Consider the following 26,788-nt stretch of genomic DNA (forward strand, 5'->3'; position numbering starts at 1 on the left):
TCGCGGGACTCCTCTCTGCCCACCGTTTTCTCTTATCGGCCCGATCGTTGCTCCTGTCCCTCCGCTGTCGGTTATCGCGGGTGCAGCTGCGCGCTCTCGTTACGAGCTCCGCACAGGCGGTTCTTGTTCGCCGCCCGCGGAACGGCTCCCAGTTTTACGGTGACACCGGGTGTCCGTAAGGAAAGGTCGCGGATAATTGTCGAGACTCGGACCGGTCCGTTGGAAATTGCCGACGGGAAAAAAACGCCCCGGTCGAAAGTCTCTTCGACCTAATGGGATCGACGCCTGCAGCGAGGTGCAGTTAGGCGCGCCTCGCTCCTCCGCTTTATCAACGGCGGGTGATTAAACGCCGTGCGGGCTGCCTTTTCAGATTGTCGGACAATGCGAACGCCGGGGGAATTCAAGGGACGGGTCTCCTCGTCGCGTCTCGACGACCTCGTTGAAACGTCCCGACCCGTTGGTGACGTTTGCTCTCCGGATCTAATAACGAGACTCGAACCGGAAGCTGGAGGGGGATGGGAAAAATGGGAAAAACGACAGGAAGGGTGGGACGGACTGACGTCACCGAAGTGACGAAGGACCCTGGAGTCGGACGAGAGGAGGCGAAATCTCTCGCTCTCTCCGTGAATCGGGTTCCTGGACCCGATCGAGAGCGAGAAACGCATTCGTTCGCTAGAGACGCGTCATCGAGGACGTGGATAAAGTAACTAAAAAAATTTGCTCGCGAAGGTTCGTCGATCGAGTTTTGCGCCAAGTACTCGTGGTGGGCCCGAGACGAGGTCGGTTACTCGAAGGAACGCCCACGGAATGCATTTTTCAAGACGCGTTGTTAAAACCCGGGGGTCTCGTAGGTACGCGACGACGTGGTCGAGGAGTGCGCGCGCGTGGAATGTTTAACGTAATTTAATACGCGAGGGCGCTAAGCCTCGGTGTCACGGCTAATCGGTGCGATCTTAATTAATAAGTTCGTCGCGGGGGAGCGAAAGAGCGCGCGTTTCGAGAGGCCTTAATTAAGGTTAACAGCGGATCGAGGATCGTATCCGGTCGGATCATCGATCGGCGATTTCCGATAAAACTTTACATTTAATTAACGCTCTCGATGCCGCAAATTAAATGGGCAGATTGGCATCGACCGACGCCGAAGGAGTCGGGGATACGGAGCAAAAGGAAAAGAGCGCGCCGAGCGGAGTTCCGGGGATTTCGTTTCCCACCAATTACGGAGCCGATTAACTCGGACCGTTTCTATTTCAATCGGCGCCTGCCGAACTCGAGTCCTTTAATTGCACGCGGGTAAAACCCGGTTTCAAGCCCGAATCCACGGCCGCGAGTCCCCGTAGCCCCGAGACGGAGGTAGGAAAAGTTTTTCCAGATTCTCGAAAAGCAGTAACCGAGGCGTCCACCGGTCGAGGGCGGCCGAGTAGAAAGAAAAACGTTGATTGAAATTCGCCTCGGTTTCCAGAGGGCGGCGCCGACGGTCTCGAGCGATAATTAAACGTTGGTTATACCGCGGCCGAGATGATAAATAGTTTCCCCGTGTTTCTTTTGCCGAGCCGAGCACGTGGCGTTAAATCTGCCCGTCAAAACCGATCGTAACGCGCGCGGGTGGTCTCGTCGCGTAATCCCATCTCGCGTTTTTTCACCGCGGGATAAATTGGCCCTTGACACCATCTCGATGGCGAATCTCCGCGCGCAATTACCGCCGAGGATCTCGTTCGGCCGGTCGGCCGGTTTTATCGTGGGCGCCCGCAATATCCGTGACAATCGGATAAACCGCTCGACCTGGGGAATCCTCGTTCGACCCGGCCTTTATCCCGGAACGTTTATGCGGATCGAGATCGACCTCGGAATCCGGCGAGACGTCGGCCACCCTCGGACGGCAAAGAATACCTCGTGAAGGAGGGGGCGCGGGGCGTCTGGGCTCTTAATTGCGAGCGGTGCGTCTCGCGCCGCGAGCTCTCAACTTTCCCGCGAGCGACTCGACGAGGCCCGGTATTTCAGGCCGCGAGTTTAATGCTTTATTTGGTCGCACCGAAACCGCCGAAACGAGCCCGCGTCTAGGGTCTTTAACTATTTACCGCCGAAGGGGCCTTCCACCCGATCGTCGGCCATCTCGCACCCGGAAACCGACGCGACGCCTGTCGTCGGGGACCCCGAGAGACGCGTTAATTATATACCCCGGGATTTCCGCGAGATGCTCGGTCCTTGAAACGGCATCTCGAGAGGGCGAGCACCGAGAGGCTGCGGCTCGTCAATTATCGCCGCGGTACCGCGCCGTCCGACGTGGCGGCGTTCTCCGAAGTCGCGATATACCGATATTTACCGCGCGATCGCGGTGCTTTCTTTTCGGAGTCTCCCTCCGGACTCGAAAACGTTCCGCGCGGACGGCCGCGCCTCCTGCCCTCCCAGGAAACCAGTTCCGCGGTTTACGACCGCCGTCCGCGGACGGAGACGCAACGGCCTTCCCATTATCGAAATTCATTATCCCGCGTCCCTTTAAACGAGGGACGGTCTATTTCTAGACGGGAATTTTCATCTCGATTCGATCCTTCCAGCACGCCGGCCTACGACTACGCGCCCAATCCCGACAAGCAGTGGATCCTGCAGGTCACCCAGAAGATGCGGCCGATCCACAAGCAGTTCACCGACCTGCTCATGACGAAGAGGCTGCAGACCCTGCAGAGCGTCGATTCGGCGGTCGACCGGGTGAGCTACCTTTTTCTTTTGTTTTCTCCCAAACTCGCTCGTCCAATTGACCCGGCGCATTCGTCGAGATTTCACGCTGGCCTCCTCCGTCGCAGATCTACCAGGAGCTGAAGGATCTGGGAGAGCTGGACAACACGTACATCATCTACACGTCCGACCACGGTTATCACTTGGGCCAGTTTGGGCTCATCAAAGGCAAGAGTTTCCCCTTCGAGTTCGACGTCAGGGTTCCCTTCCTCGTCAGGGGCCCCGGCATCGAGCCTGGCTCCGTGTAAGTCTCGGGTAGATACTTTCTTTCGGCGTCGACTGCACGACGAATTCCGAAATATACCCGTTACGAAATCGATCACTAGGAGTCGGTGCAATCGATGCTTAGGATGATCGACGAGCCAATCGACTCGGCGTAACGAGCATCTCGAGAACGGGGAACTGATATATGCAAAGGCACTCGGTTAATTTTTTACGAAGCTCTTTCAACTGTCTCGTCCGATGTCGTAATCCATGTTGCAACGTTGGGCTCGATCCGAGAGAGGATGCGAACCGTCGAGAGTCGTGCACGTGCACCGCGGTCGACAACATCATTTTCGGCTCGGGCTGACCAGCTAAATTTAGTGAAATTAATCTCCCAGCTGCCGGCGGAAGGAGCTTCGCCGCTTAACGAGCTTACTCGCTCCTCAGGGCCGTGGAATCATTGACCGCGGGCCTTTGACCCGAATCGAGCTTCCAAAGTCAGAGTCCCCGAGCTCGACAGGCTCTCCTTGATTATTCCGCGAAGATTAATTAACCCGGCGATTTCGTAATCCGACGCAAACCGGGCGTTACCGACCTGGGAATAACGAGGGATTCCTCGTGACGTTGCAGAGTAGACGACATAGTCCTTAACATCGACTTGGCGCCGACCTTCCTCGACATCGCCGGCGTCGAGACGCCCGCCCAGATGGACGGCCGCTCCTTCATGAAGCTCTTTCACAAGTACGCCCTATTCTCCCATGCGGAAATGCTGCGATAAATCGCGTTGAACTCGGGTATACCTTTTGACCCCACAGCAGCAAGCACGGCAGAAGATCGAAATTCAAGTGGCCGGACACCTTCTTGATCGAGTCCTCGGGACGCAGAGAGACTCCGGAGTCCATCCTCGAGGCCAGGGCCAAGGAGGCGAAAAGGCACAATGCAACGCTCGCCAAGGTATCCCACGTTTCCGAAGGGGAGGAGGAGAACGAAGAGGCCGAGGAGGAGGAAGAAGAGGAGACTATCGAGGAAGTCGAGGTCGAAGGCGACGCGGAATCTCGAATTTTGGAGAACGACACCGGAAGCGACCAGGACATTTCCGAGGACGAAGAGTTCGAGGACGCGATCGGGGATGAGACCAGTACGTCGTTGAACGAGGACCAAATATCTCCGTGTACTCGGGGAGAAGGAATATAATCGACGCGTTTTCCCTTGCAGACACGGAAGTGCATCTCGACAACCAAGTGCATCCGGTACCCCACGGACCGTATAGCTCCAAGCACGAGCGACTTGCCGTCGAATGCGCTCGACCAGAAGCTCAAGCGGACTGCGTGCCTGGACAAAAGTGGCGATGCGAAAGGGACGGCAGAAGATGGCGAAGGTATAAGTGCCGCTACTCCCCGCCTCCTATCCAGAAAGTGTGGAAAAAGTGCGCTTGTTTCACTCCCAACGGAGTGGTTTACACGAGGTTGGAGTCGAACGACTTCAACGCGTATAAATTTGGATACGGAAGGGAAAGAAGAGAGGGGAAAAATCCTTACGAGGACGTCGCCGGGTACGTCACTAGAAGAGGTAAGTCGTTTGTTTCTTAATTTGGACATTTTGATGCTACCGCAGGCAAGGCGGGGACCGGAATATATCCTGAAAATGTAATCAGAATTTTCGATTTCTGTCCAGGCAAAAGAGATATAGCGGACGAGGAAAGAATACGAGAAGCCGTTCGAGAGGACTTCGGACGAGAGGTCGATTCCATGGACGACCTCGATGATTTACGCGATCGACGCGCGATCGACGAGGAGGACGACGAAGAGTTCTCTCAGAAATTCGATCGTAATTACGGGGAGGAAGGAGACAATTTCGGCGATAATTACGGGCAGGTTTTCGAGGAGAATTTACCTCGATTAGTCGTTGACGAGGAGGACATTCGTTACGTACGAAACTTCATAAATCGCAAGTACTTGGAGAGGACGAATCAAACGAGATTGGCTGGTTTCGACGACGTCGATCGAGAAGGACTCTTTAAGGAAATTCCAGAAGAGGTGCAGCAATATTCTTCGCAGAAATTCGATCCCGATTTGGACAAAGTCGTGCGAGGCCGTTTGAACGTCGACGACGTTATAAGGAGACATCGCAGAATAAGGAGGAGCGTCGTTAAAAAAGATACGATCGAACACGTTACGAAAATCATGGAGAGCATCGAGGAAGAGCTGGACGACTTAAAGGTATAATCCATAGTATAGTTTAGCACCTTGAGTGCGGGAAGAGGAAAGGGGGGAAGGTTGAGATAGAAAAAATATTTTGTTCCCAGCAAACGCAAGCCAGGCACTCGACGAATGCCGGGAAATCGCTCTCCCCGAAATGTCTGGTCTTACCTAAAGGTGGGGTCAATTGTAGTCAACTCGTCTACAAGGACCCCAACGAGTGGAGAATTTCTCGGAGGGAGATCGAGCAGCAGATCAGGGAGATGAGAATGCAACTCGAAACTCTTAAAGTAAGCTACCGGTATATAAAACTCGATTCGACGAGATTCAATTTTATCCCATAGGTTTCTCATCTCTAAATCTTCGATCCGATCGACAGGAGATCCGGCGTCATCTGATGACCAAGCGTCCCCAGGTGACAACCGACAACGTCGAAGAGTATCCGGAACACGAGGAATCCCGGAACTCCAGCAAACCGCATCATCGCCATGCTAAAAATCATACCAGTCGTCACCACAGGAAGCACGAAAAACCCGTTCCCGTTGGCAGTCATGCCGTTTCAACGACCAGCGCCACTTTCACCTCGACGAGAAGCCCCGAAACCTCCGTAAACGCATACGAAGCAACCACCGTTGTCGAGATCGAGTTGCCGGTTGCTACCGAATCGACGTCGGCGCGAACAACCGAGTCGGTGGATATTCAACGATCGAGCATATCGGCCACAACGTCGACAACGAGACCGAAAAAAATTCCCAGGCGTCAGAAAACGAAGGAAAATTCTCCCGGTGGGAAAACCGTCCAAGACGAAGACAAGCCCACGAGACGTAGGAAACCGCACGGTCATCATCCGCATCATCATCACAACAGGAAGAACGACACGCTGCTGACCAACAGCGTCCATGAAATACCGCTGAAAAATTTAACGGAAAATTCCGAACCCAACTCGATCACTCCGGCTACCGTGGCCACGTCTCCGACGAATCTTCCAACAACTTCCACGACCGTGATTACGTCGCTGAAACAGGGGTATCAAGAAGAAACGCCCATTGTCGAAACGACCATTGCGGGGGAAACCGCCATTGACGCGCAAGAAAAATTGGAAGCGAATTTGGGAACCGATGATGGAGTTCCTGGCCGAGAAACGACGGAGGAGACTAAGTTTAGGAGTAGTACCAGAGGAATCGACGGCACCTCGTCCTCCGTTACCGATTTCCCTGATTTTGGCTCGGCGAAGGCAGGGACCACGACCGATAGTCTCGATACGTTCTTCGCTACCGACGACTCGGTCGGAGAGGACACGACACATCCGACGACCGCGACGTCGACCGCCCCGAGGAGTACCAGCGTATCGACGCCAAGGACGCCCGCGACGACGACGCAGCCCAAAAGACCCAAAGTACAAAGAAATAAAACCACCGGGAACCTCGGTCCGGCCAGGATCGACGTCACCATCCTGGAGTCTCCGGATAGGAAACACAAGCAAGGTTCGAGAAATTACCAGAGAGCCGCTAATTGCTCGCGACCCGTACGAATGAGAAATCGATTTAATTTGTATCAAGATGACTTTACGATCTCACAGGTGTGGCAACGACGAACAACAACGGCCGGCTTCCGCCTATGCTGAACAGTCCCCTGGAAGCGAGACACAAGTGTTACTGCGAGCCCGACTCGTACGCGAAGAGGGACGAAAAGGAGATCGCCAAAGAAGAGAGGCGCAGACTCAAGGAGGAGCGACTCAGGAAGAAGGAGAGAAAGCTCAGGAAGAAGGCGAAGCTGGAGAAGGAGTGCCTCGCCGAGAAGATGAATTGTTTCGAACACGACAACGACCATTGGAAGACCGCGCCTCTCTGGAGCGCCGGACCCTTCTGCTTCTGCATGAACGCCAACAACAACACCTACTCCTGTATACGCACGATCAACGCCACGCACAACTTCCTCTACTGCGAGTTTACCACTGGACTAGTCACGTACTATAATTTGAGAGTCGGTAGGTGTCGAGCTCGTTGTCGTTGCTCGTTACCGAATTTCGATGGAATTATTACCTGGCGAGATATCATTTCAGATCCCTTCGAACAGTGGAACAGGGTGTCGTCCTTAACGACCGCCGAACGGTCGTACCTCCACAACCAGCTGGAGCACCTAAAGGGATGCAAAGGTACGCGGGATTGTACGGTCGGAGTTGCGAGGGATACCGTCCCGCAGCCACAGCAACACCAGCGATACTCTACCAAGAGGAAGTACGGGCAATCGTTTGGTAGGTGCGCACGTTGGATCGTTTATTTGGACCAGTAATGGCGTCGATCCCTGTGCAGCGGTCCGATGACCTCGACGTCCTTGGTTTCAGCAGCAGACATGTTCGTGCCCTCGGCGCTGCAAATCATTCGTGACAGCGAGCTGGGTAATCATCCCAACAAGCGGCGCAAAAAGTTACCAAAGTGAGTGGCATCGGTTACGAATTCAATTCTCTCGAGTATCTCGGGACATGGAGCCTATTCCCTATTTTAAATTACGGAGTAAGAGCTGTACCTTATCTCGGTCGTAGCAACTGGAACAGGCGCAATCGAAGTTGGCAGAGCAGTTGGCGACATCACGAAGAAGCCGCGAATTCCCGAAGGCATCGGCATCACTACTGATCGGCCTCCTGCAAACGGATGAGACTACAAGAATTACAGGTCGATGGAACTGACCAAATTTCGCATCCGATGGCGAAACACCCGATCGGCGATACGTTTTACAGAATCGAGAACGATACAAGTGCAAAAGTACAAAGGTACATTTTACGAGCCCAACTCTTGAATTTGGGATTCCGATCGGCAAGGTTGAATTTTTAACGCGTTAAGCGCGAGTCACCGTATCGATGCAATAAGACAATGATATGCACGGAGTCGGGGTTCTCCGTTGAACGAAAAGGTGTACTTTCGTTTTTAGCACGAATTGCCGGTGTCCAGTTCCGGACTCAATTTTTCAAGATGTGGTATCAAAGTATCCAAAAGCTGCCATTTATAATTCAGTTCGTCGTTTCGGCCTCGTGGCGCGTTTGACGGTAACTAAAACGTTCACCCAGTACACTGCCACGAGCATTTCGTGCCGTCTTTTAACGGTTTAACAATTCAACGAAGAAAAATAAGTCGAACTTGAACTTTTGAAACTTAATCATGCCTACGTAATGCCGCAATAAGACTGTATATACACATACGTTATTAAGAGCAAAGCCAGCTTCTTTTGCCCCGCCGCGGGACATCCTTAAACGGATAAAAGGTTGGATCGACTCGTTACTCTGAATTGCGATCCGACACCGATACCCTCGGTTAATCTTTTTTACTCTCGCAAACACGACCTCGTTTTACCGCCTAGTTTTGCAAAATGGTTCGGATAACGTCTCATTTACAGCCACTCCTCCGCGTTCGATCGTTACTCCGCGAAACGGAGCTCCGAGTGATAGGCAATAGAGAAATATTTATGTAATTTTCTGTAGCAAGACAGAATAAAACGACGTCAGTGTATGACCACAGGCGAGGGTGTACTCTCATTTTCTGGCCTAGGATTCTTGGTCGGAATGCTGCTTAAATATAATGAGACTACTCTTTAAGGGCTTCGCGGTTAGGGACGGTAACGGATACACTCGATATAAACAGAATTGTATTTCTTTTCCCGTCCACTCGCTCCTATACAACGTCGTTATTGAAGTCCCGTTACAATTTTCATGTTTTAGGAAGATAAAAACTCTGTCGTTAGTCTTCCAGAGGGTCTTCCCTTAGGAGAGACTCTCATCTACGACCGTCGGCGGCGGATTAACGGATCCAAAAACGTTTAAACGAGTTAAAACTTAACGAAAACTCTTTTCCAACGCTAGAACGCGAACACTGGATACGGTGGGTATTTTCCCGGTAAGCTTTTATTGTCTCGATAGCCACTTTCGGACCACGACTCTCAGAGCTTGCACGAGATAACTTCGAATCATTTAACTCGGTACCGGCCAAAATGCGCCTTCAGCGGATTTAGACGGAGCATCTTGCACACGTATAATAATTAGAAGCATTGTCTTAGATACTTGTATCCGTACGGGTACATTGACCGTACTTAACGTCGCTAAGTCGAGGTATCTTAAAACGAGTCCCTAGATCCTAGTAAACACCGAGTGTTCTCGTACCCTACGCACAACCGTATCTCTGGGCAATCCGATTTTAACGACCGCATTAGAGAAGTTATAGTCCTCTAGCGCCGGTAATTCTCAAAGCGAACGGAATAACGCGAGTCGGCCTTAACCTAATCGAAACGGTTAACGAAGACGTCGAGCCGTAATCAAGAACCGGCTGCCCGAACAAACGATTTTCCATTGCAAGCCAATAAATTAAAAGGGACGTACAGGTTACGCGGTTCTTCCTACCCGCTCCGCTACATGCTTAAATCATGGGTTCTGTTTTATACACGCAATTAGTATTTATAGCAACGTCTCTCCGCTTATCCTACTTACGTTATTTAAACCTATTTTCAATATACGTATACACGGTTCTATTTTATATATATATACGTATTTATAACTTCTCTACACGTACAACCTGCTGGTGAAGTACATTATACATATATAAAACTCGAAAGTGCGGGGCGGGAAAAATGCGAGTTATCTCGTGGGAGAAGACGCTCCGTCATAACGACTAGCGAGTCCCTTACCGACACGGGATCGAAGTTACAACGGAGTCGCGCCGGAATTTTTCGAACGCTTCCCGCCTGTGCAAGGCTTCGTCACTTTCGGTCGGACTTTAAAGAAACCGTCGTTGCGGGTTTCCGCGAGCGCGAGATCGATCCTTTCGGTCCTTTCGAACGGAACGACGAGACGGAGGTCGCGAAAGTCTCAGACAACGAGAAGCACCTGCCGGCGGCCCCGATCGCGGAGGTTCTACTCACAGAGCACAAAGAGTCCTTGGCTATAACAAACATTTTATTCAGCTATCATCGTGATATCAGATATAAATGAACATTTTCATCGTCGTTAAATATACTAAACTGAATGACCTAGGGTACAAGTAGTTACGTGTCGAGTGTGAGTCGCGCGTCCCGCGTTATTCCGCTTTCCGCGCTTTCGTGGGTGTCGCGTGTGTGAGTGTGTATGTGTGTATGTGCACGTATGTATATACACGCGCGCGAGCGCGCGCTCGCCGGTTGCCCTCGCGCGCAAAAAGGAGGGTGGGCGGGGGAGAGCGCGCGCGCGCCCGCGCGACGTTCCACCCCGCGAGCGCCGCGGCGCGTCCGTCGAGCCCGGGCCGCCTTCCGGACGGGAGTCGTGCCAAGGCGGGCGACTTCACCCGGAGGGTGCTCGCCGGTCGTACCCTCCGGATGGAGTTCCGCTTGCGAGGCCCGGCCCCTCGTCGATATATGTATATTTCTCTTTCCTCGGCCAACGCCACGGTGGTACCTCCTCCGAACGGCTCCTACGGAATACTGACGTGCCTCTATACGCGCTGTACGTGGGCTTCGGTGGACCACGGCGCAGCGGCGGCCTGGAAGAGTCAACCCGGATTCGGGGACCCTCGAGATGGAGTTCCGTCCCCAAGGGGGTCGTCGCTCGTTAAGATCGGCCGAGGAGAGGAGGACAGACGACACTCCACCCGAGGATCTCACGGTCCGGAGCGGTACGGCCGCTCCCCCGCCGCTCGATCACCGTCCACCAATAGAGGCGAGTTCGCGCGAGCCCTCCGATCGTACCCTGGTGGCGTCGTCGAGACCCCGTCCGGAAGGCTTCCGGCGGTGTCCCACCCGACTCGCGCGATCATCTGCGAGTCGAGAAGGAGACCGGCCGCTCGAGCGCGAGACGCCGGTAGCGAAGCGATTCCAAAACCATAAACCATGGCAATAGAAGAGGCGACGGTAAGAGGAACCGCCCCACCGTCCCGTCTCGGAAGGGCACCGCGCAGTTTCGCTGCGGGTCCGCTCGCGCTCCGACCGACGTCGACGGCCCGTGGACGCCGCGTTGGAGGGCCGGCGCGTCCTCCGGCCCGGGCTCGGTCTTGATTTCCTGCTCGGCGGCGTTCGGTGCGAAGTTCGCGGCCACTGCTGAATCGAGGGATGTCCTCGAGCGGACGCGATGCGCGAGGGTGGAGGGTCCTCCGAAGGCCGCGGACTCTCGCCCCCGACTCTGTTCGCCTTGCCGGACCCGAATGCCGGCTAGTTGCCCACCGCCACGCCGTGGTCACCTGGAAAGAGATCCCGATGGTAGAGTGGACGCTCGATCTGGGTCCTGTGCCCTTCTTTTCCGGTTACGGTTTTCGATCGTCTAGGCGCCCCGCCCCGATGCCCTTCCCTGCCTTTCCCCGCGGAAGCCTAATCGAAACGAAATCGTCGCCAGTCGAGATCCTCGGCGCGCTTACGGGTACTCCACGCGTCTATCGATCGATATCATAGATCGGGGCGTTTTAACGATTCCGACGGGCATGCGCGGATGCAGGGAAAGGTAGCGTAATCACTCAGGCACCATCTGTACTTACAGATATATTTCGCATAGATTCAACATTTTTACAAAAAGAAATTAATACACAGGCCCGAGATAAAAAATATTTCCAAGTATGACTATCTACATTTGCGTCGACAATTCCGCACCAGACAAGCGACGGAAACGTTTGATTAAGGAACGTATCCTCGAGCTCGCGAACCTTCCCTCTCGTTAAAGAATCCTCGACACCGCGAACCCGCCGATTACAACTTCTCGATTTGAACAACGAAGCGTGAGATAGTCGATAAGAGCCCCTAAACGTGCGAATAATCCACCGATTCCTTCGGCGATTCTTCTTAAACCGAGAATATCAAGTATCGCGGGATATAATCTAGTTGCAAGAGGACGGTAATGTTGCGTTCGATTGCTGTTTTCTCTCTCTTTTTTTTTTTTAGTTGTATAAAAGTGAAAGGAAAGGAAAAGAGAAACAGAGAAAGGGAGAGACGTGGACGAGGGATTTGAACTAAAATTCTGCAATTATACGAGTAACGCCGTTTCCAGGTCTACTCTGAGTGGCATATCACAGACAGTACAGACGCGACAAGGTCCAAGCGGAAGGGAAGTAGCTAATCTATGGAAAGAATTGTTTAGGGGGCGATCCTGACTATTATAACCGAGTAATTGAGCGGTGAAAATAAATAAGTACAGCGATATTTATTTATAGGTGACATTACCTGGGCCGCTACTCGTCTAGAGGCAATGAGCCCGGCATGGGAGTAGGTGACGACGATACTATTGTAAGCCGACCCTGCTCCTTCACTATGGGATCTGAAATCAAATCGTGCACTCGTTACAAATCGGAGATATGTATCTCCGAGAATCATCCGGTTAAAAAAGGTGAGATACTCGTAGGAAGGACCACGTTATGACGATTCCGTGTACTTACAGAAATACGGATGTTCCATAGCCTCGCGAGCAGTGAGTCTTTCGTAGTGGTCATAGCGTAACAGCTTGTCAAGGAAGTCAAGGCTCTCGGGAGAGACCAGATGCTGATTCTCCGAATGGACGAAACGTTCCCAGCGTTTACGCGAGTGTCGGCCAAGGATGTCGTTGAAACGTGGATCGAGATCGATGTGGTACTTCTCTAGGTACTCGAAAAGCTCCTCCGTACCCAGGACCTTGGCGATCCTGACCAGCTGGTCGTAGTTGTCGTGGCCATGGAAGAAAGGCTCTTTCCTGAATATCATACTCGCTAGCATACAGCCCAGCGACCACATGTCCAGCGAATAGTCGTACATCTGTTCGATAGAGGACACCGATCAAACACCCTCCTCAACGACTTATCTTCTAATGGAGTACAGCCGGACCCCTCAAGGAGGAGATCCTCCTGTTTAAAACTGAGCTTTAAAGACCTGATAGTCCACGAGTAGTTCTGGCCCCTTGAAATAACGCGAGGCGACGCGCACGTTGTACTCTTGTCCTGGATGGTAAAATTCCGCCAATCCCCAGTCGATTAACCGCAGCTTCCGATTTTCGTGATCGATCATTACGTTGTGCGGCTTCACGTCTCTGTGCATAATGCCCAGGCTGTGGCAATAATCCAGTGCCTGTTGATACACGTGTAGTTGTAATCCACAAAAAATTCTCGAGTATACTTTTTTCGTAACTAACCATAGAAGCATCTATTAACGTGACATAAATTTTACCTTTAACAATTCGTAGAGGTAGTATCTTATGTCATAATCTGTGAGTGTCTGATAAAGCTGTTTGAAATCCGTATTATTAACATGTTCGAATATCAACGCTGGCGTTCGCGACACTGGATCTTTAACGACAGCTTGCAACGTGATGATGTTGGTCCCACCCCTAAGGTTCTCTAGGATTTTGATTTCTCGTTTAATCTTCTTCTTCTTCACTGGCTGGAGAAGGAAACTGTTTTATTAGTATTATTGTTCGTAGATAACGAGAGTGGTTTTATAAAATAAAAATAGAGATACCGGCAATGCTAAAAAAAAGTCTCAAGAGATTGGAATCTAACGACAGAATATGATACGATAATACCTTTAATATTTTGACGACACATTTTTCGTTATTCGTCACATTGATCGCTTCAAATACCTCACTGTATTTCCCTCGACCAAGTTTTCGTACTAATTGGTAGTCATCTTGCTGGCTGTAAAGAAGAATAAGTATGTAATAACGGTAGAATACCCCGAAACAAAGTTTTACAATTTAACAGCCCCTATATTCAAAAATATGTTTGCAACTGGTTTATACTCGACCAAACATTTCGATAAAGTTAACTATGCCTCTATTAATTTATTAGGGGATTTACTAATTCCTAGCTGTATATCTTACCCCCAATCGACAACATAAGATTCATAGTCCCAGTAGTCTCGGGGCTTATGTGAGTTGACGTCTGCATAAACCCTTCCTCTACTCGGTAATGCCATTCTCTCAAAAAGGGGTTTGTCAAGTTGCCTTTCGCTCTTCCTCGCACTACCAGCTATAAATCCTCCCGCGTCTCCTATTGAAAACCTCCGATTTCCAACTACTCTGCCACCTCCACTGACCCAGTTACTAACATACGACTGAAGGAAGAGACCTGTGAAAAATAATACTTAATTATATTTACCAGGAAAGAACCAATCGTGAGATAAAAAGTTTGGGAGTCATGGAACCGTTGAAGGATTTTGTAACGTTTCTTAGGTTTATCTTTTCTCGCTAATAGAACACTGGCAGAAAAAGTAGAAAAGCCGATAAAATTTAAAAGCTTCACGTACAAACAGGAAGTTTCACAAATAAGGAATTGAAAGGTATATCTTAAACGAACCAAAATATCAAGGATCAATTTTTTCAATGCGGCGAACAGCTTAAACCAGATCTCTGGAACGGAGATACCTGTTCGTTCGTAGCTTTCAAAGTTGGTTATGGGAGGTGTTCTGGAATTCCGAGGCGAAGGGAGCGAGGACGACAGACTCGGAGAAGAAGAAAATGTAAAATGTTAAGAGGGTTAACCGTGTTTATCGATTGCGTGGGTCTAGCTGATATTCACGGTTGACCTCCTCGTTAGGGGGCGACGATACGCTCGAGCGGTACCGGAGCTGCCGAGGTTGGTGCGTGGGTGATGCGAGCTTCCGCTTCGGCTGAGGTCAGCTTTGAATAAAAGCGGGACTCGATATTCTTTGGGTTTAGCGCCTAGCCTCTCGCACGCGCACGCACACGCACGGGAGCACGCAGCACTTACGCACGGCACACGTATACGGCTCGACCAGATATCACACGCCAGCACCATAGGCCGATTCTTTAGTGACTCGATTTCCTCTCACCTAATACATTCCGGGCCCGAATCTTGACGAATCCGCTCGCGATGGATTACGGGATTTTCCTAAGAGTCCGCGGAATTCCCGCACGGAACGCCTAGAGCCGCGCGAGTGCGTCAAACTCGGGATTTTTGCAGGCGGCCGGCTTCTCAAACGAGCGAAGTCCAAGATGGCAGCCGGCGACCCGCCACAGACCCTGCCAGTCAACCTAGACCTGCCACTGCTCAACGAATGCTACGAAGGTGGCGGCACGTTCGCGGCACGATCGCGAGCTCCATCCGTACGTGCCTTTATTCTTGGACTCCGCCATCTCCTGGGAGCTCGTAAAATCCAAGGCAAGGTTCCCTCTGCTACTGCCTGGAAATTCATTGAAACCATTACTGGGGCAAAATCTGATTTTTCTTCTTCTAAGCGTCGCGATATGGTAAAGTTCCGCAATCAAGCGCTGAAAGATAAGTTGCGAGCAGAGATGAGTTGGATCTCTGAGTTGGGCCGCCATTAGAAGCAAGTACGCTAGCCGCTTGCATTCTCCACCGAGGGCAGCACGAAACTCGTTCGCGCTACCTGCCCGTAAGCAATCTCCCAACTCATCTCTGCTAGAAGCCTTTCCTCAATGTTAAATACGGCACGGTATTGTGAGAATCGAATCCGTGAATAGACTGGTCCAAATTGCCATGGAATTGAACTTGCCCTTGACCAAGCTAAGAATTTTTAAATCTTAAATCAGTAGGTAACGTTCGACCTCTAGTGGGTACCAAGCGGGTCCATGTTAAATAAGCAACGATTTTAGCTCACTGCCGGTAGGCGGGCAATTTAGCGAAACGTGGGCTACCCGTAGGCCTATTCTTAAACTCGATACTTGTGTTATCATTGGTTTCGCGTCGTTTCAAGCGCTTGATCACTTTGACGAGAGATGGCGCCGAGAACGTTTCTAAACACGCGACACCTCGGCTGGCACCGCGAATTTCTGCTTCGGAATAAACGAGACTTACCTCCAGATTTTTGTAAATACTTTCTTTTATCCTGGCACACCGTTCACCCGAAGCACGTCGAAAACTACGCACTGATCGTTTCGTAACTCGTGATGCAAGTACGCGTAGGAGAGGGAATTCTACACTATCTCGCGTCTCGTAAAAAGATTGCAAGGTCCAGAGCAATCGTGTTTACTTAGAGCGCGTGCAAGGTTCTTCATGCCTTGTATGCAAAGTGTCTTATTTTACTTCCTCGTATGCGCGTAGATTCGTAACCGCGTCCCGTGCTCGGAGTACGAATTAATCGCGAGACGAAGGACGTCGTCGAGCTACGACCCGACGCCATCCAAAAACACCTTCGACTGCCCTTGTCCGTTCGAAATTCCATAAACGTCCCGGGCGCATTTTTAACGGTGCGACGAGCACGCGCATCGAGAGGAGTCGCTTCGTTTCTTCCCGTGATCGGAAACTGGTTTTGCGGTAGGTCCGAGCTTTCAAGGAAAGATAAAGAAAGGCACTTTCGAGTCTCATAATCACGAATGGACGGGGAAGCCGTGGTTTTAAACGGCAAGTCGCCCGCCGAGAGATCCTCGATTCGTGCCCACCATCGTAGGGTAACCACGGTTGCACAACAATAGTCACGAATAGTCGCGTCATGTCACGACTAGTACGGATACAAACTTAACGACTCGTTACGTAACGTCGCGAGACGACGCTAATATTTTACCGACGTCGAACGCTCCCCGAGAAGTTCATCCAGAGGATCGTTCTCGGGGCCCGAAGTGCCGGCGACCTCGATCGGTGCTCGTTGAAAGTAGCGTGAATCGGCGCGATTAACTTTCAAGGTGTCTCGGTGGCGAAATCATTTCGAGTAACGTAATCCATGTATTTGGATTTTTTTTCTCTCCCCGAGGACCCTTCGCGTCGCCGGGAAACCGGTATCGGTGGTTAAGAGAATAATTTGTCGACCCGCGAAATGAAACGTTACCGCGTGGACGCAAAGGCCGCGGATCCGCGTCCATGCACGAGGGGCGCCAAAGGAGGTCGAATTGAGACGTCCTAACGCGAATTTCTCGTTAATACGTTACCGGCGACGGTGATCGATGGCATCGATCGACGATACCCGTTCGATCTCCGTCCGGAGAGCCGACAGATATGCAGCGAGGTGTAACCTAAGATTTCCCGGGATTGGTTCAGCGCACCGAGATTGGATCGGAATTGCGTCAATGTTCGGGTTGCATAATGCCCCGAAGCATGGCACAACCTCGTGCATAGTGCACGCCCGTTCGACTTTATTTTCCAGATCCGCAGGTCCATGCCATGCCTGGGACCTTCTATCAACGCGTCGCCAAATTAATCCCCCAACCCACGGAAGGATTTCCTTTTCCCGAGTCTTCGAGGAATTTCGAAAGGAAGACCTCCTTTCCAGCGTTTGCTCGGATGAAACGTTGAAAATATCGCCACGCGAAGCCGACCGGTCGTCCAACGGATCCAGGGGAAAGCGCGGGGCTCTACTCGGGCTCCAACGGAATACGAACTCGCGACTCTTAGGGGCCAACCGATTGAATGTTTATTGATCTCGAAGTTTCGACACGCCCGCGTTAGGTTCGGTACACAAAATTTCAAATTTTGAGGCGGCTGCTATTTACGAAATCATCCAACGACCGACTTTGGACTTCACTTCGTCGTCGGCTCACGGAAGTGTCGCTTCGTCTTCTAAATTGCAAACGATACCTTCGTCGCGCGGTCGGTTGCCCAATTTTTGTTTTCAACTCCGCATAATTCTTCGGTGACGTAAGTGAAAAAAAATGTTATAGCGACGGGGTCATTTTGATTCCAAGAATCGTTGCCAAGATTCGACTGCACTACGTCGATGTTTACAATTTTCGCATAGTCACGACGTATCGAGGTGGTATTTTTGGACGCGCAGTTCTCGCTTAGGTGAAGTCACTTTTGTGCATTCTCGGGAGATTTATTTACCGTAGCACCGGTCGAAGAAGGAGAGATTCGAGAGAGCGAGTTAGTAGCCAAACGTCGGATGGTGATTTTACCGGTTGATTTAATTTTTTTTAGAGACATGCCGCCGCCGAAGAAATGCGAAAAAAGGAACTCGCACTGCAAAACCTGTCGCTGTTACGACACCTCGGAGAGCTCGGAAAGTTCGGACTATTCGAACCTCGATGATACCTCCGAAACGTCGAGCTGCGATTGTTCCGATTGTTTGGAGTGCGATGACGTTCCACGTCGCAAGAGAGGCGGGAAAAGAAAGACCAAAGCCGTGGCGAAGAAGGCAGCGAAGCCGAAGAAAAAGAAGCCCACAGTCCCGCGGCGTAAAAGTTGGTATCCCTTTGTCGGATAAAGAAAATTTCTGAAATTCAATAAAAGCAACTCTCTCTCGATTAACGGTAACATCCACAGGATGCACGACATCGAGCACCAGTTCCTCCGGATACAACGAGGGCCTCAAGAACGGCGGTTGCCCGTGCGAAAAAAAGAAGCCAGGGAGAAAAGTCAAAGCCTAACGTCTTCGGCTTCGCGGTTACCCCAGAATTTTATCCAGCGCGTTATCGTCAGGGACGTTAATTATTTATTGCATATACCCGCACTATTTATCATCGTGAGTCATATACATGTAAGATTGCCCTATCGCCTATTACCAGTAAACAAAGATATTCCCCTTTACTTTTATGAAATCTCGCGACTTTGCCCACGACTCGAGAAAATCATTCCTGCCGGAGAGATCCCACATGTCGGTTGTCCCGGAAAGGAAGGCGGTTTCCTATTATCAAAATGTCTCTCCCTGCGACAAATCGCAGTTTACACGTGCCATAAACCTCGCCCCGTGTCGGTAATTAGACGCCATCTCATGTAAGGGCAATTCGCGCGGCGTGCACCGCGCAGGAGTAGCGTTCGCTGTAACACGATTTGGGCAGCGTGGCGAAAATGGGTTTCCGTATCAACGCGGGCGGCAAATCCGCGCAGGAATCGACGTCGGACTCGAGAGTAACGATTCTCGCGGGTGACGTTCAATCCCAAGGGTTCCAACCCCCGACCTTTATTGGCCCTTACCGTAGCACGCACCGCTTTCGTTCGACCGAGGGGAAAGCCGATCCCCTAATTGGATGCCGGTCCACGACGTACGTTTACGATCGTTGCGCGGTATGCCCATTCGAACATCGATTCCAGAAAACAACGTCTAATTATTAATCGTCCCTCGAGAGAAACCTCGAGTCTCCCCGGGGCGATATCGAAATTGGGAGCGATTTTTCTTTCGCGACCGTCAAGTCGAATCGACGAAATCGAAAGGTCAGCCGACGTGAGAAAGACTATTTCCGTGTCGGCGGTTACGTAACCGCGATACGCGTTGCGTAACGATAATTGCGGCGCTAGTCGCCCGACGAGTCTATTGGCCTTTATCGGGGTATGCGCAAATCATTCGCGAGTAGGCACTCGTTTTCCTTCGTTCCCTCGACGGCTTCGCGACCGCCGGATCGTCCAAGATGGCGCCGCGAGAAAAGGGCCGCGGCGGGAAATCCGGTCTCGAGGCCTCCGCGGAGATTTCGAACGAAAAGACCCACGGCCGTTCCTCGGACGACGCGGACGAAGGCTCGATTAAAGGTCCTCCTCCGCTTGAATTGGCAGATGCGCTGTCAATTCAAGCGTCAATCACGGAAGGGGTTCGTTCTCGAGTGTTTGTCTCTCGACCTCGGTCGAGACGATGCAAACTCCGGTTATGGTTCTGCTCGTCGGCGCGATGACGTAACCCAGGCAGGACACGATAGCCCAGAAAATGGCGGAGGCTGTCGGCGCTCGAAGTAGGTTTCTGGAGCAATCGCGAATACGCGTTGCGTGAATATCTCGCCTGCTTTCCCCCCTCCGGCCCGGCGGATCGATTCCGAAGGCCCCCTTTGAAAAACCGCGAATCCGTGCCGGCACGAGTCGTCCTTATCGCGGAGGAAACTGGAGCGATTTGCTCGCTTTTCGAAATTGGGCCCACGCCTCGACGGAAGCGTCCCATTTCGTTGTCGTTTCCTTCCTTCGACGTCGAGCTCTGGACGTACGCTCCAACTTATCCCGAGTACGTTCGCAAGTAATTGGGAGCGATCGGAATTTATTTACTCGCGCGACAAGGACGACGTCTTTTGTCCGAAGCGATGTCAAATCGCGAGACGGTACTTTCTTCCTCGACTCGGCGCAGGAACCATTGAGATCTAATAGGCATTAACGTCGCGAGCCGTTATTTACGAGAGTCGGTAACCGGTGCTCGCTTCCCCGCTAATTGTTCCGAGTTACGTTAAGTAATCTTATCTGCGCGCCGTGTACGACCGCGAGCACGGATTAAGCAAGCGACGCGACCGTCGTCGGCGACCTCAACGTCGGGAAAAGGGACCTTTCGTTCTCGCGAAAGAAAAATCGGAATTCGACGTCGACCGTCCCCTAGAATTTTCCCTCCCAAGGCGACGCGGCGCTGCCCTCGATTTCGGGAGTCCACCTTCTCGCGACTCCCTTCTCTTTCGGCCCCGATTAGCGAAAAGCGTTGCAGAAATCAAGGGGCGAGCGTGCGAATATTTGAGCGCCGAGATAATGGCGAGTGCCGCGATAGGCGCGAACGAGGTACACGTGAACACGCGCGCCGTGTCTAATAGTAAAGTTACGTCAGGCGTGCGTTGTACGTAGTAATTACGTAACGTATCCCGTAAGTCGAGTTAACGAGCGAGTGGCGTCCTCGGGACGGTATAGGGACGCGCGCAAGGATCGCCGATAATCCGGCCGCGTCTCGACGGGTTTATTTCACCGAGACCGCAGCTGGCGAGCTCTCGAACTTCGTCTCGACGCTCCACGAGAGAAGGAGTTCGACGATCCTAACGATCCCCGATCGAGTCGATTGGGGGAATCGCCAGCATCGACGATCGCCTCGCGACAGGATTCGACCTTCCTCTTCGTCTCCTGTCTTCTTGCCCCCCCTCGCTTTTCTAACCCAGCCTAACCTAAGCGCGTCCGCCCGTCGAAAACACGATGACGCCAGTCGCGTCTTAACAACATTATTTCGTCCTTTCACGGTCAAAGTGCGACGGAATTTCGTCGCTCCTCGACGCGCCCGGATGGAGGGCCATCGACCGACCCCCGTCAGAGGGGAAACCGACTCGAGGGCGAGGGAATCGGGACAAAGGACGCGTCCGCGCCAATTTTGGCGCGATGAAAAAATTCGGTCGGTCCGGCGAGCGATCGATCGCGATCGGTATCGATGGCGACGCGTCGCGGGAATCCGCGGCCTCGCCGCCAGGGTCGCGTCTTCGTAACGTCTCCGGCGACGAGAAGAAAAGAAAAACGAGTCGCCTCTCCAGTCGGGTCGGATTGGGTTAGGTCGGCAGCAACGAATTTAGACCGGCAAGGGAACGGCGAGAGCGGCACGGTCACCGCCGGATAATAACGTCGGACGGACGGAAGCGTGGTAACAAGGAACGACCTCTGCGGGCCGATAAGTTCGCGGTTCCACTGGCGATAACCTCTCCCTGGCGACGGTGGTCCCATCCCGAGGCCGCGCCCGTTGCTAGGGACGCCACCGCCGCGTTCTAACCTCGACCGGGAACGCGAGGCTCTTGCGCCGAATTTTAAACCATTTTTTTCCCAACGTCTCGAATCCGAAAGTGACTCGAGGATTTCTCGGCTCGCGGAATGCTGCCCGATTCCGTCCCAAAAATTCGATATCAACGTCCGAGAGACGAAGCGTTTCGGCGGTGTCGTCGCGAACGTGAGCGCCGAGAAGAGATCGGGAGAAGACGGGAGAAATAGATAGAGAAAGAGGGAGGGAGCGGAGAGAAAAAGTAGACGCCAACGCGAGTATCGTTAGGTTAGGTCAGGCCTACGAATTTAGCATATTACATCAGTCGGCATCGCACCCGTCGGCCCGGCCGCGACGCGGACGAAAGCAAACGGCACGCTCGCTGCATGGCATTAAGCCCGTATTACGCGAGTCGCGATATCCCCGACTAATGCATTATACATACGCACGCCCTCGATCGCGCTCGCGAGCCGGTGCACCGCCGCGCCACCAGCTGGCGCCACGGATTGCACTCGCGTGGCCCCCGAGTGCATCGAAAGTTCCCGAAATTCCGCGACCTTGTCCGTCCCGCGGCGAGAAATTTCGAGAACGAGAAGAGAGAGAAAAATGGCGGTGCCGTCATTGCAAACTGCACGCCGGATAAAAATGAACGGCAAAGCCAACAAAGGGAGTGCACCCGCGTCGCTGTTTGCCGACTTCGCGACGGCGAGGAAAAACGATTTCGAGAGAAATTTACCGGGCGCACTTGCACCGATCGCGTCTCGACGAGCTCCCCGGCACGTCCTCGAGACGGTACTCCAGGTTGGACGCGGTTCCGCGGGTCGAACGTATTCCCCAAAAAAAGGAGAAAGGGGGAACGAGAAATACCGCGGATGCAAATCGGAGGGGCCGACTTTTTCGTGCTCCGAGCGGTCCATTGGGAGGCTTACGCCAAACTTCTTTGTTCGATCCTTCGGCTTTTAGTTATTCCTCCGAACGGAGGAGCAAAATGGCCGCCACGATATCGGCTATTTTTTTACCGTTTCGCGTCCTTCGTCGAGAATCCCGCGTTTCCATTCGCACCTAAGATTCGACGAGGTAGCTCGGTCGTCCCTCGAGGTAGAGATTTTCATCCGTTGCATAATTTGGTTGAAATCGTCGAGTGCACCGTTTGCTCGTCGAGGCGATATAATCGAAGGACACCGATAAAAGAAGTAGAAAAAGAATCGACCGCGAGCCCGCGACGTAATCTCGCGCTGACGTCACCGACCAAGGTGTATATTTATAGAGCCGGGTGGCTGCAATTATCGATTTTCCGGGAATCGCGGCTAGCTAAAAGGTGCAACTATTTAACCCTACGAAACCGCGACCTACTCTGGATAAAATTACGACCACGTGGAGTGACGTTAAATGTCACCTGGGGCGGCTGGGCAAGATCTGCCCGATCTGCCGGGCGGTATGCACGTAACGCCTCGCGATAAAATGCAAACAAGAATCGACGTTTCCTATTGTTGGGGACCCTTGCACGCGCGATCCCGCCAAAGGACCGAGATTAATAACTCGTCGTTTGTATCGCCGTTGAAAATTAACGGATGACGATAGAAAAGACTCGTCCAATCGCAGTGAAATTTCTACTCGGCCGTTACGAAATCGATCGACCCATTATCGGACACACGGGCCATTATCGGCCGTATCAACGAGGGGCTCATCAACGTCGAGACGCGTTGCAACGTCTTTGACGGCCATTGTCGGCATTGTTTCGCGCACCTTTGCGACAGCCTGTTCGACGACCCGGACAACGGATGGTTCCCTTATCGAAAACCCGAGTATTTTCGCGCCGACAGTCTAGACTTTCGTCAAACAAACCGGCGAGAGAGAGGCGTGGCGAAATTAAAAAAGGAAGCCGGCGTCGTCGTCGCGTCGATCGATCGCGAGCCCGACCGCGCAATGCCGATTATCCGATCGTTACGCGCACCGAGACTTGACGATGCAAACTTCGCAAGTGTCGTCGGAGTAGCGTCCCGATTAAATACTCAGAAAATTCCGCGCTCTAACCTCGAAAAACCTATTTTCGCGCGGCGTTATCCCCGTCTCTCAAACCCGGTCGATCGGATCGAAGTTCGATCGACCTTCGCCCGAGGCCGAATGGTCCGGTTTCGGAATTAATTCGGCAAACATCCTAAGGAATTCTAATTTTCGCTCGACTAGATTCGACCGCTCGGAAAGCGTCGACTGCGACGCGAGATCGCGCGGCCTGACGTCATGGCGTCGCCATTTCAAAGAAGGCGTCTAGACGCGAAGGAGACGCTCTCACAAAAGATGCCGGGAATCACCGAGGTGACCCCGAGGGGAAGTCATCCGAAACGCGAGAGGCGATTAACACATACGCGCAAAATTTATTGTTTTCCGATCCCTCCCGCCCGGGGCCCGGGTCGAGAAAATATTTATGCGGTTCCCGGTAACGCGAGAGAACGGGAAAACATGGCGGACGCCGAGAAGAAAGCCTCGGCGTGTTTTCCCCGAGACTCGTAGGAAACTCGGAGGTGATCTCATCGAAAAGTCAACGAATACTCGTTTCACTCGCTCCTAAAGCCCCGTCTTAATTTTTCTCTATTAACGCTCGCGGGCGATTTCGCCCCCTAACGCCGCCTCGGCGCGAAGAGGAGACCGAGATTCCAAGGGTGCCGGCACGTATGTGCAACGCGCTACGAGGTAGAGGAGACGGTCTCTCTAAATGCGCCGAAAATGCGGAGGTGACCTTGTCGAAATGTCGATTGTTTCCCGTCGGCTTTCGCGGTAAACACGATCGTCTTTGTTGCCGTCTGGGACGCGGAGTGGCGTGATTACTCCTACTCGCTTTGGGATCTTTATCAAAATTTGTTATCCGGTTCGAAGAAGTCCGACTCGTCACCCGACCGACCGTTTCCTTTTCGCGCCGAGCCCCCCGCCGCGTTTTTCCTCCCCGTCGACTCGGCCGGCCGCGATAAACCGATCCGCGTTCCTTCGCAGGGTTAAATAAAAAAATTCGTCCTTTACGGGCGCGACTCGAAGCGGCTCGTCACGGTATCGAGGAGGTGTCGCGTCGCAGCCTCGAGAAACACGGGGCCGTTGAACCCGCCCGAAGCGACCTGTAACGCGAAAACCGATGACCCGGGGACGATCGGTCGCGACTCCATTGACGCGTCTCCGCCAATCGGACTTCCCGGCGGACTCGCGATAAAGCGGTTGCGCCACGTTGCGCAACATTTGTTGACGGCCCCGCTGCACCGGCAATATCGAAAATGCGATGAATCGACCGGACGGGGCGGACGCAAGGCATCCTGTTTTCGCGCCCCGTCGCCCCGCCCCCCTTGGGGGGCGAAGTCCGCGACCGATTATTTTCTCCTCCCTTACCTCGTCGTCCGCGGAAACTCGAAATCCCCGGGAAATCCGGGCGACGCGATTTTTCCGCGGGCGGTCGCCTTTGTCCCTCCGGGTTTTTAGTCGCGGACGCGTCGCTCGGCCGGTTGCGTCATCCCGCTTTCTGACCCTGAATGTATGCGCGAACGAGAGTTCGACGGCCGCCGCGACTGCAAGGTCGCGCATGATGCAAGAGTCTGCCCATTCGACGCGGCGACCCCGCCTAATGCACTTTTTACGGTTAACGCGCAATAACCGTCGATCGATCTCTCGCACCGGGGTACCTTCTCTCCTACCTCTCTCGGAGGCGAAGTAATAAAAATCCCGATCCAGGCCTCGCCGGGAAGGCCGGATAACCGCACGCGTATCGTAGGTACGGTTGCATAAGTGTCACACTTCTGTCCAACGGGGTCACGGATGACACGTAACTAAATGATATCGGTAATAATCGCGGGACCATCGGGGGGGACATTAGCCGGGCCCCGCGCCTAACTCGAGGGTTACGCGACCGTCGGCCGTTTCCGCCGGGCGGATTGAACTCGAAACCCCGGAAAATCGAAATCTTGCTCGACTCCTTCTGGGGAACCGGGAAAAGGTACAATGGCCGACCGTTACGAGGCTGTGCCGTATCTCGGCAGCACGTGACCGGTTCGCATAGTTCGCCCACTTACGCTTCTCCTAGCTTGTCGTTACGTAACGGGCAATATCTCACCGTTGGATACGCACGCGCGCTCGGGCGCGGACACGCGTACGCGTAACGACCGCAACGCGGTCTCTGGAATACCTTACGGCCTCGACGGCTGCCCGGCTCGTTGCGAAATTCCGCGAAAACGGGACTAGGTCGGACCTTCGGATCGGATCCTCGCGATATCGAGGATCGAGAAGTCGATCTTCGACCACCTTGAAATTCGAGCCCGGGCTCGAGATCTCCTCCCTCCCGCTCTAGGAGAGTTTCGACGGGCGCGTTTCCCCCGGAGATGAAAGCCGCCCGGTTTAGCCCGGGGGAAGAAAAAGTGGCGGTCCCTTTTTAGACGGCTCGCGGGCGCAGAAGAAAGAGAGCGGCGAATTCGAAAAATGTCTCTTTCCCTTGTCCGCGTCTCTCGGCGTCTCTCGGCGGTGTCACGGTTCGAGCGGAGAAACGACTTCGTTCGCGGGTTAAGAGTCAAAGGGGCGCAGTCGAGTCTGGCTATTTTTATTGGAGCGCCCACGCGGCCGCATAAACGACCGGAGAGGGGATCCGCAACCTTTATTATTAAATCAAGGTTGTTGGCTTTCACTCCGCGGAATGGCGAGATACGAGATCTGCGTTACCCCACTGCTAGTTGGCCCGTGTAACGTTCACCTTTCGATGCCTTTGTCCTTTTGCTGACCAACATGGCCGCCGTTGGAGAACGAGCCGCGAGCGACCGACTCCCGGAATAAATCCCACCCGGCCTCTCGAAATCGTTCCGAAGAGGTCGGAGAGCACCCTGACCCCGGCTGGACGCGAGTCGACCCTTCCCCGGTTAGGATCGGAGGCCGAGACAAAGACCTCGAGTGGGCGGCGCCTCCGCCGATTTTCGACGATTTTTCGACGATTTTTCGACGATTTTTGTCTGGCCTTTGCCGGGACGTCGGCGCTCCCGGTGATTTATCCGTCCGTCTCTCCGTCGGTCCGTCCGTCCGCGTTCCGGCGGGTTACGCGCAGGTTCGCGGAATCGGACGGAGCGGGGCGAAGGCGCGTCTCCCCCGCTCCTTTGTCCCCGTCCTCGTAAGAGGAGCTTTATTTTCGGTGGCGCGTTAACGACGCCCGGTGGAGGGCGTCCTCGGCGGGCCTTATTTTTAAAGGAGCCGCGAGTCCCTCCTCCCTTTCGCGCGCGAGACTCGACGCGTTAGGCGGCCAAGGGTCGTTTCTTCCTTTTCGCTTTCCGGCCCGCGTCCGCCCGCGTCTGCCCACGTCGGATTACGGCGACGTCGTCGAGGAGCGAGTCGGACACAAAGAGCGAGCTTCTTCG

The 26,788-nt window shown here is 53.1% G+C and overlaps 3 protein-coding genes across 13 annotated transcripts in view; 2 read left to right on the forward strand and 1 right to left on the reverse strand.

Annotated features, from left to right (window-relative positions):
- LOC105698727 (extracellular sulfatase SULF-1 homolog) overlaps positions 1 to 12,216 on the forward strand; it is a 29,619-nt gene extending 17,403 nt beyond the window's left edge. Inside the window, exons 5-18 of one of the 6 annotated variants that reach the window (XR_001103945.2) lie at positions 2,553 to 2,703; positions 2,799 to 2,974; positions 3,565 to 3,675; positions 3,750 to 4,072; positions 4,150 to 4,503; positions 4,609 to 5,153; positions 5,240 to 5,422; positions 5,512 to 6,616; positions 6,712 to 7,119; positions 7,195 to 7,386; positions 7,477 to 7,567; positions 7,675 to 7,902; positions 8,845 to 9,004; positions 12,121 to 12,216. Coding sequence is in view for 4 of the 6 variants with exons in the window: in XM_012423203.1 (XP_012278626.1) it covers positions 2,553 to 2,703; positions 2,799 to 2,974; positions 3,565 to 3,675; positions 3,750 to 4,072; positions 4,150 to 4,503; positions 4,609 to 5,153; positions 5,240 to 5,422; positions 5,512 to 6,616; positions 6,712 to 7,119; positions 7,195 to 7,386; positions 7,477 to 7,567; positions 7,675 to 7,765 (3,730 nt within the window). In the remaining 2 variants the exon portion in view is untranslated. Of the gene's footprint in view, positions 1 to 2,552; positions 2,704 to 2,798; positions 2,975 to 3,564; positions 3,676 to 3,749; positions 4,073 to 4,149; positions 4,504 to 4,608; positions 5,154 to 5,239; positions 5,423 to 5,511; positions 6,617 to 6,711; positions 7,120 to 7,194; positions 7,391 to 7,476; positions 7,568 to 7,674; positions 8,646 to 8,844; positions 10,016 to 12,120 lie in introns of those variants that run through there. The other 5 variants (XR_001103943.2, XM_023434021.1, XM_023434022.1 and 2 more) reach the window with 5 other exon arrangements.
- Positions 10,054 to 15,085, reverse strand: LOC105698733 (casein kinase II subunit alpha). Of its 4 annotated transcripts, none has more exons than XM_023434025.1 (8): positions 14,889 to 15,085; positions 13,918 to 14,164; positions 13,621 to 13,732; positions 13,266 to 13,478; positions 12,972 to 13,166; positions 12,506 to 12,857; positions 12,294 to 12,387; positions 10,054 to 11,323 (listed from the first exon to the last, which is right to left on the reverse strand). In XM_023434025.1, exons 2-7 carry the CDS (start codon positions 14,010 to 14,012, stop codon positions 12,302 to 12,304), a joined length of 1,053 nt encoding a protein of 350 aa, XP_023289793.1. In that variant the 5' UTR covers positions 14,013 to 14,164; positions 14,889 to 15,085; the 3' UTR covers positions 10,054 to 11,323; positions 12,294 to 12,301. The 4 variants fall into 4 exon arrangements, with proteins under 4 accessions (XP_023289793.1, XP_012278640.1, XP_012278641.1 ...); XM_012423217.2 differs by lacking the exon at positions 14,889 to 15,085 and adding an exon at positions 14,578 to 14,874; XM_012423218.2 differs by lacking the exon at positions 14,889 to 15,085 and adding an exon at positions 14,461 to 14,483.
- An 811-nt stretch (positions 15,086 to 15,896) lies between these two features.
- On the forward strand, positions 15,897 to 18,535 carry LOC105698734. 3 transcript variants are annotated; one of them, XM_012423221.2, is made up of 3 exons: positions 15,897 to 16,333; positions 17,927 to 18,189; positions 18,272 to 18,535. In XM_012423221.2, exons 2-3 carry the CDS (start codon positions 17,931 to 17,933, stop codon positions 18,373 to 18,375), a joined length of 363 nt encoding a protein of 120 aa, XP_012278644.1. In that variant the 5' UTR covers positions 15,897 to 16,333; positions 17,927 to 17,930; the 3' UTR covers positions 18,376 to 18,535. The 3 variants fall into 3 exon arrangements, with proteins under 3 accessions (XP_012278644.1, XP_012278643.1, XP_012278645.1); XM_012423220.2 differs by lacking the exon at positions 15,897 to 16,333 and adding an exon at positions 17,476 to 17,647; XM_012423222.2 differs by lacking the exon at positions 15,897 to 16,333 and adding an exon at positions 17,664 to 17,794.
- The last annotated feature ends 8,253 nt before the right edge of the window (positions 18,536 to 26,788 follow it).

Source organism: Orussus abietinus, unplaced genomic scaffold (genome assembly GCF_000612105.2).
Source record: "Orussus abietinus isolate OABI.00-Male unplaced genomic scaffold, Oabi_2.0 scaffold12, whole genome shotgun sequence".
In the NCBI taxonomy this organism is placed as follows: domain Eukaryota; kingdom Metazoa; phylum Arthropoda; class Insecta; order Hymenoptera; family Orussidae; genus Orussus; species Orussus abietinus.

Coding starts and splice junctions, on each gene's coding strand:
- LOC105698734 (XM_012423221.2), top strand. CDS start 17,931: ATGCCGCCGCCGAAGAAATGCGAAAAAAGGAACTCGCACTGCAAAACC. Junction 18,190..18,271: donor CACAGTCCCGCGGCGTAAAA/GTTGGTATCCCT, acceptor TAACATCCACAG/GATGCACGACATCGAGCACC.
- LOC105698733 (XM_023434025.1), bottom strand. CDS start 14,012: ATGGCATTACCGAGTAGAGGAAGGGTTTATGCAGACGTCAACTCACAT. Junction 13,733..13,917: donor TCTTATGTTGTCGATTGGGG/GTAAGATATACA, acceptor TCTTCTTTACAG/CCAGCAAGATGACTACCAAT. Junction 13,167..13,265: donor ACCTCTACGAATTGTTAAAG/GTAAAATTTATG, acceptor GTGTATCAACAG/GCACTGGATTATTGCCACAG.